The sequence below is a fragment of the Oncorhynchus mykiss genome, chromosome 9 (genome assembly GCF_057628025.1).
Source record: "Oncorhynchus mykiss isolate SJ-2025 chromosome 9, ASM5762802v1, whole genome shotgun sequence".
Taxonomy (NCBI): Eukaryota; Metazoa; Chordata; class Actinopteri; order Salmoniformes; family Salmonidae; genus Oncorhynchus; species Oncorhynchus mykiss.
This window is the reverse complement of record NC_143030.1, coordinates 27,759,104-27,775,062: the sequence shown is the minus strand read 5'-3', so window position 1 is coordinate 27,775,062 and position 15,959 is coordinate 27,759,104. Positions and strand designations below refer to the sequence as shown.

At 45.2% G+C, this 15,959-nt stretch overlaps 1 protein-coding gene across 1 annotated transcript in view; it reads right to left on the bottom strand.

The window, feature by feature from the left end:
* Positions 1-275: 275 nt before the first annotated feature.
* LOC110531785 (phospholipase A-2-activating protein) overlaps positions 276-15,959 on the bottom strand; it is a 22,800-nt gene continuing 7,116 nt past the window's right edge. The window contains exons 8-14 of the mRNA XM_021615206.3: positions 6,044-6,195; positions 5,607-5,826; positions 5,273-5,338; positions 5,113-5,184; positions 4,846-4,953; positions 4,461-4,628; positions 276-999 (exon numbers count right to left, since the gene is read on the bottom strand). Of these exons, the coding sequence (XP_021470881.2) occupies positions 425-999; positions 4,461-4,628; positions 4,846-4,953; positions 5,113-5,184; positions 5,273-5,338; positions 5,607-5,826; positions 6,044-6,195 (1,361 nt within the window). The 3' untranslated portion in view covers positions 276-424. The remainder of the gene's footprint in view (positions 1,000-4,460; positions 4,629-4,845; positions 4,954-5,112; positions 5,185-5,272; positions 5,339-5,606; positions 5,827-6,043; positions 6,196-15,959) is intronic.

The following is a 15,959-nucleotide window of genomic DNA, read 5'->3' as shown; positions in this document are numbered from 1 at the left end:
CTTGCTCCTGGCTAATGGCGCTAGTTTTTTCTGAAGCTAGCTTCTTCTTGGAGGCTTTTTCCGTCGCTAATACTCGAGTCCGGGTAAAAATGTCACCCGTAGTGTCGCCGCCATGACTTTTTCTTACTAAAGCTAAATGAGTTTGAACTTGGAGTGGAGGTAAGATTAGGAATTGGAAACTACTTGTGCGGAGCTCTTAGTTCATGCGGCCATCTCGTCCAAGGGTCACGTGATCCCCCACCAACTCCATTTAAATTAATAAAGACAAGTCAGGCTTCATGAAAGATCCAATTTGTACATATTTTTATTGCAGCACATGCAATCCAATAGTCTCAAAAGTCAATTAAACACTTGAACAGAGACTAATAATAATATAAGGAGAGGAAAGGGGAAACCAATGTGTTTGAAGTCACAGGAAATCAGATCACTGCAGTTCTTTTAAAACCAGCTGGCAGCACTCGCCGACCTTGGCCGGGTCGGTGACCGAGGTGTACTTGGCGATCTGTGACATGACCCCCAGTGACTTGGCCAGGTCCTGGGCTGTCTGGTCAGAGGCCACTGTGGTCCCCAGAGCCACCAGGAGCCTGAACACTGCCTCCTTGTCCTGCACCGACTCCAGTGCCGCGCTGGCCACCGACAGACACTGGGCCTTGGCCTCCAGGTCGGGCTGGCCGTGGAGTGAGCCAGCGTAGTTGAGAACGAGAGTCGCGAGGGCGATGTGAATGTTTTTGTTGCAAACAGAGCAGAGGTCAGCGGCGTGGGACAGGACAGCTTCCCGTTGGGCCAATAGGAGGGCCCGGCCTCGCCAGCCACTGAAGCAGTTGCACAGTGTCCGCAATGCCAGCATCTGATTGGCTGGCCGACCCTGAGGCTTCATCAGGCTCAGCAGGTGGTTGCAGAGCGCCACGCCATCATCCGTGTCGCCACCGCACAGGCTGTCGTTGACCTGCGGGTGGCGCACCGCCAGCCGCAGGATGTCCAGGACGGGGAAGACTATGTCTGCAGGACAGGAGAACAGGTGATCACAGCTCAATGATAATGGTACATTACCATATGTTCAATTATTGTAATGTGCAAAGGTTTCACATACTTGAAAAGGCCGATAGGGCCTTTTATTCTTAAAACAATAAAACAATAAAATGCTTCTCAGGACTTCAGAGGGTAAAGTGCAAGAGTGGGCAATAACAGTGCTGGGGGCTTGCAGTCCACTCCAACACACCTGACCATAATTGCTTGACTATCTATACTGAACAACAATATAAACGCAACAATTATAAAGGATTTTACTGAGTTACAGTTCAAATAAGGAAATCAGTCAATTGAAATGAATTCAATAGGTTCTAATCTACGGACTTCACATGACTGGGCAAGGGCGCTGCATGGTCAATACTGCACATAAATCCACTAGCATTCTATAATTAAACTATTCGTTTTTCTTTTTTGAACCCCTTTTTCTCCCCACGTTCGTGGTATCCAGTTGGTAGTTACAGCCTTGTCTCATAGCTGCAACTCACGTACGAACTTGGGAGACGCGAAGGTTGAGAGCTGTGCTTCCTCCGAAACACAAACCAACCAAGCCGCACTGCTTCTTGACACAATGACCACTTAACCCAGAAGCCAGCCGCACCAATGTGTCGGAGGAAACACTGTACACCTGGCGACAGTGTCGGCGTGCACTGCACACGGCCCGCCATAGGAGTCGCTAGTGCGAGATGGGACAAGGACATCCCTGCCAGCCAAACCCTCCCCTAACCCAGACGAAGCTGGGCCATTTGTGCGCTGCCCCATGGGTCTCCCGGTCACGGCCAGCTGCGACAGAGCCTGTAGCTATACAGTCTGATAATACAAGTGATGGTATAGACCTACATCTGCTTGCTTTTTGTGCAACAGTATCTTCTAAATCAAATGCACAAAGCAATAATATGTTAACTACATGAAGTTCTAAGATATACCCAAAGATTATAGGGCCCTATAGGAAACACTTGTCAACACTTTGGTTCCTACCCTGTCACAATAACTACAGTTGAAACTGGGATTCATCCATGAAGAACACACTTCTCCAGCATGCCAGTGGCCATTGAAGGTAAGCATTTTCCCACTGAAGCCAAACTACAGTCAGGTCAAGACCTTGGTGAGGACGACGAGCATGCAGATGAGCTTCCCTGAGACGGTTTCTGACAGTTTGTGCAGAAATTCTTTGGTTGTGCAAACCCACTCTCGTCTCAGATGATCCCGCAGGTGAAAAGGATGGATCTGTAGGTCCTGGGCTGGTGTGGTCTGCGGTTGGACATACTGCCAAATTCTCTAAAATTACAGTGCCTTGCGAAAGTATTCGGCCCCCTTGAACTTTGCGACCTTTTGCCACATTTCAGGCTTCAAACAAAGATATAAAACTGTATTTTTTTGTGAAGAATCAACAACAAGTGGGACACAATCATGAAGTGGAACGACATTTATTGGATATTTCAAACTTTTTTAACAAATCAAAAACTGAAAAATTGGGCGTGCAAAATTATTCAGCCCCTTTACTTTCAGTGCAGCAAACTCTCTCCAGAAGTTCAGTGAGGATCTCTGAATGATCCAATGTTGACCTAAATGACTAATGATGATAAATACAATCCACCTGTGTGTAACCAAGTCTCCGTATAAATGCACCTGCACTGTGATTGTCTCAGAGGTCCGTTAAAAGCGCAGAGAGCATCATGAAGAACAAGGAACACACCAGGTAGGTCCGAGATACTGTTGTGAAGAAGTTTAAAGCCGGATTTGGATACAAAAAGATTTCCCAAGCTTTAAACATCCCAAGGAGCACTGTGCAAGCGATAATATTGAAATGGAAGGAGTATCAGACTACTGCAAATCTACCAAGACCTGGCCGTCCCTCTAAACTTTCAGCTCATACAAGGAGAAGACTGATCAGAGATGCAGCCAAGAGGCCCATGATCACTCTGGATGAACTGCAGAGATCTACAGCTGAGGTGGGAGACTCTGTCCATAGGACAACAATCAGTCGTATATTGCACAAATCTGGCCTTTATGGAAGAGTGGCAAGAAGAAAGCTATTTCTTAAAGATATCCATAAAAAGTGTCGTTTAAAGTTTGCCACAAGCCACCTGGGAGACACACCAAACATGTGGAAGAAGGTGCTCTGGTCAGATGAAACCAAAATTGAACTTTTTGGCAACAATGCAAAACGTTATGTTTGGCGTAAAAGCAACACAGCTGAACACACCATCCCCACTGTCAAACATGGTGGTGGCAGCATCATGGTTTGGGCCTGCTTTTCTTCAGCAGGGACAGGGAAGATGGATGGAGCCAAATACAGGACCATTCTGGAAGAAAACCTGATGGAGTCTGCAAAAGACCTGAGACTGGGACGGAGATTTGTCTTCCAACAAGACAATGATCCAAAACATAAAGCAAAATCTACAATGGAATGGTTCAAAAATAAACATATCCAGGTGTTAGAATGGCCAAGTCAAAGTCCAGACCTGAATCCAATCGAGAATCTGTGGAAAGAACTGAAAACAGCTGTTCACAAATGCTCTCCATCCAACCTCACTGAGCTCGAGCTGTTTTGCAAGGAGGAATGGGAAAAAATTTCAGTCTCTCGATGTGCAAAACTGATAGAGACATACCCCAAGCGACTTACAGCTGTAATCGCAGCAAACGGTGGCGCTACAAAGTATTAACTTAAGAGGGCTGAATAATTTTGCACGCCCAATTTTTCAGTTTTTGATTTGTTAAAAAAGTTTGAAATATCCAATAAATGTCGTTCCACTTCATGATTGTGTCCCACTTGTTGTTGATTCTTCACAATAAAATACAGTTTTATATCTTTATGTTTGAAGCCTGAAATGTGGCAAAAGGTCGCAAAGTTCAAGGGGGCCGAATACTTTCGCAAGGCACTGTACATTTGAGGTGGCTTATGGTAGAGAAATTAACATTAAATTCTCTGGCAACAGCTCTGGTGGACATTCCTGCAGTCAGTATGCCAATTGCACACTCCCTCAAAACTTGAGACATCAGTGGGATTGTTTTGTGTGACAAAACTGCACATTTAAGTGGACTTTTATTGTCCCCAGCACAAGGTGCACCTGTGTAATGATCATGCTGTTAAATGAGCTTCTTGATATGCCACACCTGTCAGGTGGATGGATTATCTTGGCAAAGGAGAAATGCTCACTAACAGGGATGTAAACACATTTGTACACAACATTTTAGAGAAATAATATTTTTGTGCAAATGGAACATTTCTGGGATATTTTATTTAAGCTCATGAAACATGGCACCAACACTTTACATGTTGCGTTTATATTTTTGTTCACTATAAATCAGTTTGCTAGTGACTGGAAGCAAAAGCCTGCACACATTGCGGCTCGCCAGGATCAGAATTGCCCACCTCTGTACTGGTCTAGTGGGATAAACCCAAATCCTGCCCAAGATGTGCGTTAGCCTACCTTCTGGCCAGTGGGAGGTCTTCCAGAGCAGGCTGATCTGCTCTGTGGTGGGCTGCTCTGAGGCACAGGGGTTACAGACAGACACCAGCAGTTTCTCCAGGCTCTCCAGGACCTCCTCAGACAGCCTGTATTCCCCAGGGGCCCCACCATTCAGCTCCTTCAGCTTGGCTGGTGAAAAGGCAAAGTTATTATAAAGAGATGCCATTGAGAATGAAACAGACATAATACCCATTATGTATTTACTGTAGTAAGGTTTCCATATGGCTATCCACATTATTTCAGTTCAGCGACAGTGCTGGTTGATCAGTTTTGTACGCTGGATAAATAGACACTGAATATTACCGCTCGTAAAGTATCAAAAAATCATGTTTTGTTCAGTGGTTACCCATTATCTGTGTGGAGTTAGCCTGCTCGAAGGTCACACCGTCCGTTTTTGGAAAGTAGATGTTTGTGGAGGTCTGCCTCGAGGCAGCCGAGGAGTAGGCACCCTCACCTGGGAAGACAAGAGGATGGTAGAAGTGTTAGTCCTACCCCTTTAGCAGTGATATTGGGTTGTCTTTTACATGTAATTTTTGGGGTAAAAACACATTTGAGTGTTAATGCGACCTCCGATTAAACCCTTGATGTTGAAGGAGTTGCTATAGTGACTAACCTGTGAAGGGGTCTGCCACGCCCACCGGAGCCCCTGTAGGAGTCCCCGATCCTGGGATGTACCGCCCAGTGCCTGGGGAAAACGCCATAATAAATGTATTAGAACAGCATGTCCTCATCAAACTGAAATGTACAAGAAAATTATATTTGTGTTTATTTACCTGTGAAGGGGTCAGCCCCAAAGCCTGCTCTGTTGTCAGCAGCTCCAGGAATGTATCGGCCTGAGCCTAATGGTGAACATGATAAAAGCAGGGTGAAAATAGTTTGTGTGGTATTCTAAACTCAATTTGAATTTCCATGACCTACTTCAAATATTACGGTAACTTTGATCACTGTGTGTTAGAAAAGGGAACAATCACCCTATAGAGTGAAAATGGCCAGTCGGCCCTACCAGTGAATGGGTTGATACTACTAGGCTGGGCCGGTGTGTGTTAAGAATCTAAAAATGTAATGTAGCAGCCTATATATAGTATGAAGATGGTTCAGTGGCCCTACCAGTGAATGGGTCAGCAGCGCTGGGCGCGGCGGCTCCCAAGGTGTGTCCTTTGGTGTTTTCGATGATGAAGTTGGCCACCTGGTCCAGGAACATGGGGCTGAGCTCGTTCTTCTCCAGGAAGTTGTGGGCTGTCAGCCAGGGGTCGTCTGTCACGTTGTAGGGCAGCTTCATGGACGGGCCACCCTCGTTGATGTCGATGGTGAAGACAAAGTCGTACTCCTGGAAAATCAATCAGAAGATGGCTTGGACCTGTGTTGAGAGATTCACTGTGTGACAGCTCGCTTCAGTTAAGTGTAGATGAAATCACTTGTGAATAATGTGCCTTGCGCCTGTACTCTGGACATTGATTTGATTTTAGTACAGTGTACAATAATTTTCCTCTGAGGAAAATGATCTATTGTTATCACCATTCACCCAACGTTGGGGTGCACCTCACCTTCCCCTCATAGTTGACTTTCTTGGAGGTCTGCTGGTTGGACCCTCCCACCACATCTCCAATCTTCATCCAGCGGCTGTCAGCCACGCTCCACTGGTACGCCTCCACGTTCTGGCCCTCTTTGATAAGCCGTGTCTGGCCGTCCCGGTTCCCTGGGAGACAGACAAACAGACATCTTAATGTGTAATCATACTCTCTGCACTACAATACAACAAGGATGTTATCTGGATTACTCCCCTTTCATGTGCATCTGTGGTTTTTAGTTGTGCAGGTTTTACTAAAGCTTGACGATTGGTCAAATAAGTTGATCATTCAAGTAAGATGTCAGTGACCATGGACTGTAGGTGCAAAAAACTATAATATCCAAAGAGTGATTCTGTGCATGTAATGTCTTTATAGTTTCTATTAATTGAATATATACAGTCAGGTCCAAAGTTATTGGCACCCTCAATAAAGAAAAGCAAAATATACTATAAATTAAATACAAATACTGAGTATATTGTATGCATTTTTGGGGGGTGAAAATGACATTTTATACTCATTCAGTTGCTCAGCAAAAGTGTTTACTTTTTTCTCAAAAAGACAGGGGTCAAATTATTGGCACCCCTGTTTTCAATACATCACCTTGCAAGGATAACCATAATGAGATTGGCAAGGATCTTACACCATTCCTCCATACAAAATCTTTCCAGATCCTTGATATCCTTCACCTGCACTTATAGACTACCATATGTTTAACCACAGGTTTTCAAATGGGGTTCAAGTCAGAAGACTGAGATTGCCATTGCAAAATGTTGATATTGTGGTCAATTAACCATTTCTTTGTGGATTTTGTTGTGTGCTTGGTGTTATTGTCTTGCTGGAAGATCCACTTGCGGCCCAGTTTCAGCCTCCTGGCAGAGGCAACCAGGTTTTTGTCAAAACTCTCCTGGTACTGGGTAAAGTTCATGATGATGTTGACCTTAACAAGGGCCCCAGGACCAGTGGAAGCAAAATAACCCCATATATTCAAAGATACACCACCGTATGTCAAAGTAGGAATAGGGTTCTTATCTGCTTATGCATCTTTTTTGACGCAAAGCCCACCACTGGTGTGTGGCCAAAGAGCTGTATGTCATCTGACCATAGCGCAGGTGCCAATCCAAGTGCCAATGCCGTTTTGAAAACTCCAGGCATAGGCACTTACGTTAGTTTGATGACATGAAAATAGAGCTCCAGGCATAGGCGCTTACGTTAGTTTGATGACATGAAAATAGAGCTCCAGGCATAGGCGCTTACGTTAGTTTGATGACATGAAAATAGAGCTCTTTGGCCATGCACACCTCACAAGGCGAGGTATTGAAAACACAATTTTGAAACCTATTCTTTTAGAGAGATTTTATTTCTTGTTAAAACAAAATGTCTATCTCTGAGCAATTGTATTAGTAGAAAATGTTCATACCCCTTGACTTATTCCAAATTTTGTTGTTACAGATGGAATTCCAAAATGTTTCTCTCACCCAAATCAAATCAAATGTATTGGTCACACAAACGTGTTTAGCAGATGTTATTGCGGATGTAGCGAAATGCTTGTGCTTAGATACAGTGGCATAGTATAGAATACAGTAAATACATATGAGATGGGTGATACAATATTTACACACAATTAAAGTGACTAAGATACTGTAGAATAGTATAGAGTACAGTTTATCCATATGAGATGTATAATACAAGAAACATAGACATTGTTAAAGTGGCTAGTGTTTCATTTCCTTAAAGTGGCCAGTGATTCCTAATCTATGTCTATACCTAATCTATGTCTATAGGCAGCCGCCTCTGATGTGCTGGAGATGGCTGTTTAACAGTCAGTGGTATAGTAAAGAATACAATACAGTATACACAACTGAAATGGCTGAAGCAAAATGGAAACACAATTTAAGTGACTAAGATGCCGTAGAATAGTGTGGAGTGCAGTTTATACATAAGAGATAAGTAATGCTAGATACGGAAATTAAAGTGGCTAGTGATCCATTCCTAAAAGTGCCAGTGATTCCTAATATCTATGTCTACAGGCAGCCGCCTCTGGTGTGCTAGTGATGGCTGTTTAGCAGTCTAATGGCCTTGAGATTGAAAAACAGCGTCTGTCTCTCGGTCCCAGCTTTGATGCACCTGTACTGACCTCGCCTTCTGGATGGTAGCGGGGTGAACAGGCAGTGGCTCGGGTGGTTGATGTCCTTTATCTTTTTGGCCTTTCTATGGCATCAGGTGCTGTTGGTCTCCAGGAGAGCGGGAAGTTTGCCACCGGTAAATACGTTGGGCAGACCGCACCACCCTCTGGAGAGCTTTGCAGTTGTGGGCAGTGCAGTTGCCTTACCAGGCGGTGATACAGCCTGACAGGATGCTCTCAATTGTGCATCTGTAAAAGTTTGGGAGGGTTTTAGGTGTTAAGCCAAATTTCTTCAGCCTCCTGAGGTTGAAGTGGCTCTGTTGCGCCTTCACCACACTGTCTGTGTGGGCGGACCATTTCAGTTTGTCAGTGATGTGTACGCCGAGGAACTTGAAGCTTTCCACCTTCTCCACTGGTGTCCTATCGATGTGGATAGGGGGATGCTCCCTCTGCTGTTTCCTGAAGTCCACGATCATCTCCTTAGTTGTTGACGTTAAGTGAGAGGTTATTTTCCTGGCACCACACTCCCAGAGCCCTCACCTCTTCACTGTAGGCTGTCTCATAGTTGTTGGTCATCAAGCCTACTACTGTTGTGTCGTCTGCAAACTTGATGATTGAGTTGGAGGTGCTCGTGGCCACGCAGTCATGGGTGAACAAGGAGTACAGGGTGGGGCTGAGCACCCACCCTTATGTTAAGGATCAGGGAAGAGGTGTTTCCTACTTTCACCACCTGGGGGCGACCCGTCAGGAAGTCCAGGACCCAGTTGCACAGGGCGGGGTTCAGACCCAGGGCCTCGAGCTTGATGATGAGCTTGGAGGGAACTATGGTGTTGAATGCTGAGCTATAGTCAATGAACAGCATTCTTACATAGGTATGCCTCTTGTACAGATGGGACAGGGCAGTGTACAGTGTGGTGGGGCGATTACATAGTCTGTTGATCTATTGGGGCAGTAAGCAAATTGAAGTGGGTCTAGGGTGGCAGGTAAGGTGGAGGTGATATGATCCTTGACTAGTCTCTCAAAGCACTTCCTGATGACAGAGGTGAGTGCTACGGGGCGATAGTCATTTAGTTCAATTTCCTTTGCTTTTTTAGGTACAGGGACAACGGTGGCCATCTTGAAGCATGTGGGGACAACAGACTGGGATAGGGAGAGATTGAATATATCTGTAAACACACCAGCCAGCTGGTCTGCGCATGCTCTGAGGAAGCGGCTAGGGATACCATCTGGGCCGGCAGCCTTGCAAGGGTTAACACGCTTAAATGTCTTACTCCGGGTCTGGAGAGCCCACAGTCCTTGATAGCGGGCCGCGTCGGTGGCACTTTTATCCTCAAAGCAAGCGAAGGAGGTGTTCAGCCTGTCCGGAAGCAAGACATCGGTGTTCGCGATGTGGCTGGCTGTCCTTTTATAATCTGATTGTCTGTAGACCCTGCCACATCTGTCTCGTGTCTTGAGTCGTTGAACTGGGACTCAACTTTGTCCCTATACCAACGTTTAGCCTGCTTGATGCTTTGCGGAGGGAATAACTACACTGTAGTTTTGCGCAAATGCTCCCATACATCCACAACTTCTGGTTGGGGTAGGTTTTAATAGTCACAGTAGGTAAAACATCTCCTATGCACTTCCTGATAAAAACTCATTCACCGTATTGGTATATGTGTCAATATTATTTCCTCACCCATCTACACACAATACCCCAAAATATAGTTTTAGAAATGTTTGCAAATTAAATGCATAAAATAAACTATTTACACAACTGAGTCAATACTTTGTAGAAGCACCTTTGGCAGCAATTACAGCTGTGAGTCTTTCTGTCTTCAAGAGCTTTCCATACATGGATTGTGCAACATTTGCCCATTATTCTTTTAAAAATGCTTCAAGCTCTTTCAAATTGGTTGTTAATCATTGCTAGACAACCATTTTTCAGTCTTGCCATAGATTTTCAAGTAGATTTCAGTCAAGACTAACTCGCTCACTCAGGAATATTCACTGTCTTCTTGGTAAGCAACTCCAGTGTAGATTTGGCCTTGTGTTGTTGCCTGTGCTTAGCTCTATTCCATTTCCTCCTGAAAAACTCTCCAGTCCTTAATGATTACAAGCATACACATAACATGAAGCAGCCACCACTATGCTTGAAAATATGGAGAGTGGTACTCAGTAATATGTTTGCGGCAAATCAAATATAACACAACACTTTCTATTCAGGACAAATATTGAATTGCCAAATTTTTCACAGTGTTACTTTAGTGCATGTTTTGGAATATTTATTTTTGTACAGGGTTCCTTTTCACTGCCAATTAGGTTAGTATTGTGGATTAACTACAACGTTGTTCCATCCTCAGTTTTCTCCTATCACAGCCATTAAACCCTGTAACTGTTTTAAAGTCACCATTGGCCTCATGGTGAAATCCCGGAGCAGTTTCCTTCCTCTTCGGCAACTGAGTTAGGAAAAACGCTTGTAAATCAAATCAAATGTTATTTGTTACATACACATGGTTAGCAGATGTTAATGCGAGTGTAGCGAAATGCTTGTGCTTCTAGTTCCGACAATGCAGTAATAACCAACGAGTAATCTAACTAACAATTCCAAAACTACTACCTTATAGACACAAGTGTAAGGGGATAAAGAATATGTACATAAAGAAATATGAATGAGTGATGGTACAGAGCAGCATAGGCAAGATACAGTAGATGGTATTGAGTGCAGTATATACATATGAGATGAGTATGTAAACAAAGTGGCATAGTTAAAGTGGCAGTAGAGTACAGTATATACGTATACATATGAGATGAATAATGTAAGGTATGTAAACATTATATTAGGTAGCATTGTTTAAAGTGGCTAGTGATATATTTTACATAATTTCCCATCAATTCCCATTATTAAAGTGGCTGGAGTTGAGTTAATGTGTTGGCAGCAGCCACTCAATGTTAGTGGTGGCTGTTTAACAGTCTGATGGCTTGAGATATAAGCTGTTTTTCAGGCTCTCGGTCCCAGCTTTGATGCACCTGTACTGACCTCGCTTTCTGGATGATAGCGGGGTGAACAGGCAGTGGCTCGGGTGGTTGTTGTCCTTGATGATCTTTATGGCCTTCCTGTGACATCGGGTGGTGTAGGTGTCCTGGAGGGCAGGTAGTTTGCCCCCGGTGATGCGTTGTGCAGACCTCACTACCCTCTGGAGAGCCTTACGGTTGTGGGCGGAGCAGTTGCCGTACCAGGCGGTGATACAGCCCGACAGGATGCTCTCGATTGTGCATCTGTAGAAGTTTGTGAGTGCTTTTGGTGACAAGCCGAATTTCTTCAGCCTCCTGAGGTTGAAGAGGCGCTGCTGCGCCTTCTTCACGATGCTGTCTGTGTGGGTGGACCAATTCAGTTCGTCTGTGATGTGTACGCCGAGGAACTTAACTTACTACCCTCTCCACTACTGTTCCATCGATGTGGATAGGGGGGTGTTCCCTCTGCTGTTTCCTGAAGTCCACAATCATCTCCTTAGTTTTGTTGACGTTGAGTGTGAGGTTATTTTCCTGACACCACACTCCGAGGGCCCTCACCTCCTCCCTGTAGGCAGTCTCGTCGTTGTTGGTAATCAAGCCTACCACTGTTGTGTCGTCCGCAAACTTGCTGATTGAGTTGGAGGCGTGCGTGGCCACGCAGTCGTGGGTGACCAGGGAGTACAGGAGAGGGCTCAGAACGCACCCTTGTGGGGCCCCAGTGTTGAGGATCAGCGGGGTGGAGATGGTGCCTACCCTCACCACCTGGGGGCGGCCCGTCAGGAAGTCCAGTACCCAGTTGCACAGGGCGGGGTCGAGACCCAGGGTCTCGAGCTTGATGACGAGCTTGGAGGGCACTATGGTGTTAAATGCCGAGCTGTAGTCGATGAACAGCATTCTCACATAGGTATTCCTCTTGTCCAGATGGGTTAGGGCAGTGTGCAGTGTGGCTGAGATTGCATCGTCTGTGGACCTATTTGGGCGGTAAGCAAATTGGAGTGGGTCTAGGGTGTCAGGTAGGGTGGATGTGATATGGTCCTTGACTAGTCTCTCAAAGCACTTCATGATGACGGAAGTGAGTGCTACGGGGCGGTAGTCGTTTAGCTCAGTTACCTTAGTTTTCTTGGGAACAGGAACAATGGTGGCCCTCTTGAAGCATGTGGGAACAACAGACTGGGATAGGGATTGATTGAATATGTCCGTAAACACACCAGCCAGCTGGTCTGCGCATGCTCTGAAGGCGCGGCTGGGGATGCCGTCTGGGCCTGCAGCCTAGCGAGGGTTGACACGTTTAAATGTTTTCCTCACGTCGGCTACAGTGAAGGAGAGTCCGCATGTTTTAGTTGCGGGCCGTGTCAGTGGCACTGTATTGTCCTCACAGCGGGCAAAAAAGTTATTTAGTCTGCCTGGGAGCAAAACATCCTGGTCCGTGACGGGGCTGGTTTTCTTTTTGTAATCCGTGATTGACTGTAGACCCTGCCACATACCTTGTGTCTGAGCCGTTGAATTGAGATTCTACTTTGTCGCTATACTGACGCTTAGCTTGTTTGATTGCCTTGCGGAGGGAATAGCTACACTGTTTGTATTCGGTCATGTTTCCGGTCACCTTGCCCTGATTAAAAGCAGTGGTTCGTGCTTTCAGTTTCACGCGAATGCTGCCATCAATCCACGGTTTCTGGTTTGGGAATGTTTTAATCGTTGCTATGGGAACGACATCTTCAACACACGTTCTAATGAACTCGCTCACCGAATCAGCGTATTCGTCAATGTTGTTGTCTGACGCAATACGAAACATATCCCAGTCCACGTGATGGAAGCAGTCTTGGAGTGTGGAATCAGATTGGTCAGACCAGCGTTGAACAGACCTCAGCGCGGGAGCTTCTTGTTTTAGTTTTTGTCTGTAGGCAGGGATCAACAAAATGGAGTCGTGGTCAGCTTTTCCGAAAGGAGAGCGGGGCAGGGCCTTATATGCGTTGCGGAAGTTAGAATAGCAATGATCCAAGGTTTTTCCAGCCCTGGTTGCGCAATCGATATGCTGATACAATTTAGGGAGTCTTGTTTTCAGATTAGCCTTGTTAAAATCCCCAGCTACAAAGAATGCAGCCTCCGGATATATGGATTCCAGTTTGCAAAGAGTCAAATAAAGTTCGTTCAGAGCCATCGATGTGTCTGCTTGGGGGGGAATATATACGGCTGTGATTATAATCGAAGAGAATTCCCTTGGTAGATAATGCGGTCGACATTTGATTGTGAGGAATTCTAAAATCAGGTGAACAGAAGGACTTGAGTTCCTGTATGTTGTTGTGGCCACACCACGTCACGTTAACCATGAAGCATAGGCCCCCGCCCCTCTTCTTACCAGAAAGATGTTTGTTTCTGTCGGCGCGATGCGTGGAGAAACCAGCTGGCTGCACCGACTCCGATAGCGTCTCTCCAGTGAGCCATGTTTCCGTGAAGCAAAGAACGTTACAGTCTCTGATGTCCCTTTGGAATGCTACCCTTGCTCGGATTTCATCAACCTTGTTGTCAAGAGACTGGATATTGGCGAGAAGAATGCTAGGGAGTGGTGCACGATGTGCCCGTCTCCGGAGTCTGACCAGAAGACCGCTTTGTTTCCCCCTTTCACAAAGTCGTTTTTTTGGGTCGCCGGCTGGGATCCATTCCGTTGTCCTGGGTGAAAGGCAGAACACAGGATCCGCTTCGCAAACGTCATATTCTTGGTCGTACTGATGGTGAGTTGACGCTGCTCTTATGTTCAGTAGTTCTTCTCGACTGTATGTAATGAAACCTAAGATGACCTGGGGTACCAATGTAAGAAATAACACGTAAAAAAACTAAAAACTGCATAGTTTCCTAGGAACGCGAAGCGAGACGGCCATCTCTGTCGGCGCCGGAAGTACTTGTATCTTTGTTATGACTGGGTGTATTGACACCATCCAAAGTCAAATTAATAACTTCACCATGATCAAAGGGATATTCAATGTCGGGTATTAATAAAAAAAACAATCTACCAATAGGTGCCCTTCTTTGCGAGGCATTGGAAAACCTTCCTGGTCTTTGTCAGGGATTCTGTGTTTGAAATTCACTGCTCGACTGAAGGACCTTAGAGATAATTGTATGTGTGGATACAGAGATGAGGTAGTCATTGAACAATCATGTTAAACACTATTATTGCACACAGAGTGAGTCCATTACATTTTTACTCCTGGAATTATTTAGGCAAAAAAAATGTATTCAGGCTCTTTGCTGTAACACAACAAAATGTGGAAAAAGTCAAATGGTGTGAATACTTTCTGAAGGCACTGTAGCTATTTGTATTATTTAATTCAGTATATTTTGCTCATCTTTATCAACGGTGCCAATAATTAATACATAGTCGTGGCCAAAAGTTTTGAGAATGACAAAAATATTAATTTTCACAAAGTCTGCTGCCTCAGTTTGTATGATGGCAATTTGCATATACTCCAGAATGTTATGAATAGTGACCCGATGAATTGCAATTAATTGCAAAGTCCCTCTTTACTATGCAAATGAACTGAATCCCCCAAAAACATTTCCACTGCATTTCAGCCATCACAAAAGAACCAGCTGGCATCATGTCAGTGATTCTTTCGTTAACACAAGTGTGAGTGTTGACGAGGACAAGGCTGGAGATCACTCTGTCATGTTGATTGAGTTCGAATTACAGACTGGAAGCTTCAAAAGGAGGGTGGTGCTTGGAATAATTGTTCTTCCTCTGTCAACCATGGTTACCTGCAAGGAAACACGTGCCATCATCATTGCTTTAAACAAAAAAGGGCTTCACAGGCAAGGATATTGCTGACAGTAAGATTGCACCTAAATCAACCATTTATCGGATCATCAAGAACTTCAAGGAGAGCGGTTCAATTGTTGTGAAGAAGGCTTCAGGGCGCTCAATAAAGTCCAGCAAGCGCCAGGACCATCTCCTAAAGTTGATTCAGCTGCGGGATCGGGGCACCACCAGTACCAGAGCTTGCTCAGGAATGGCAGCAGGCAGGTGTGAGTGCATCTGCACGCACAGTGAGGCGAAGACTTTGAGGATAGCCTGGTGTCAAGAAGGGCAGCAAAGAAGCCACTTCTCTCCAGGAAAAACATCAGGGACAGACTAATATTCTGCAAAAGGTACAGGGATTGGACTGCTGAGGACTGGGGCAAAGTCATTTTCTCTGATGAATCCCCTTTCCGATTGTTTGGGGCATCCAGAAAAAAGCTTGTCCGGAGAAGAGAAGGTGAGCGCTACCATCAGCCCTGTGTCATGGCAACAGTAAAGCATCCTAAGACCATTCATGTGTGGGGTTGCTTCTCAGCCAAGGGAGTGGGCTCACTCACGATTTTGCCTAAGAACACAGCCATGAATAAAGAATGGTACCAACACGTCCTCCGAGAGCAACTTCTCCCAATCCCAGGAACAGTTTGGTGATGAACAATGCCTTTTCCAGCATGATGGAGCACCTTGCTATAAGGCAAAAGTGATAAATAATTAAGTGGCTCGGGGAACAAAACATCAATATTTTGGGTCCATGGCCAGGAAACTCCCCAGACCTTAATCCCATTGAGAACTTGTGGTCCATCCTCAAGAGGCGGGTGGACAAACAAAAACCCATAAATTCTGACAAACTCCAAGCATTGATTATGCAAGAATGGGCTGCCATCAGTCAGAATGTGGCCCAGAAGTTAATTGACAGCATGCCAGTGCAGATTGCAGAGGTCTTGAAAAAAAAAAAAGTCAACACTGCAAATATTGACTCTTTGCATCAA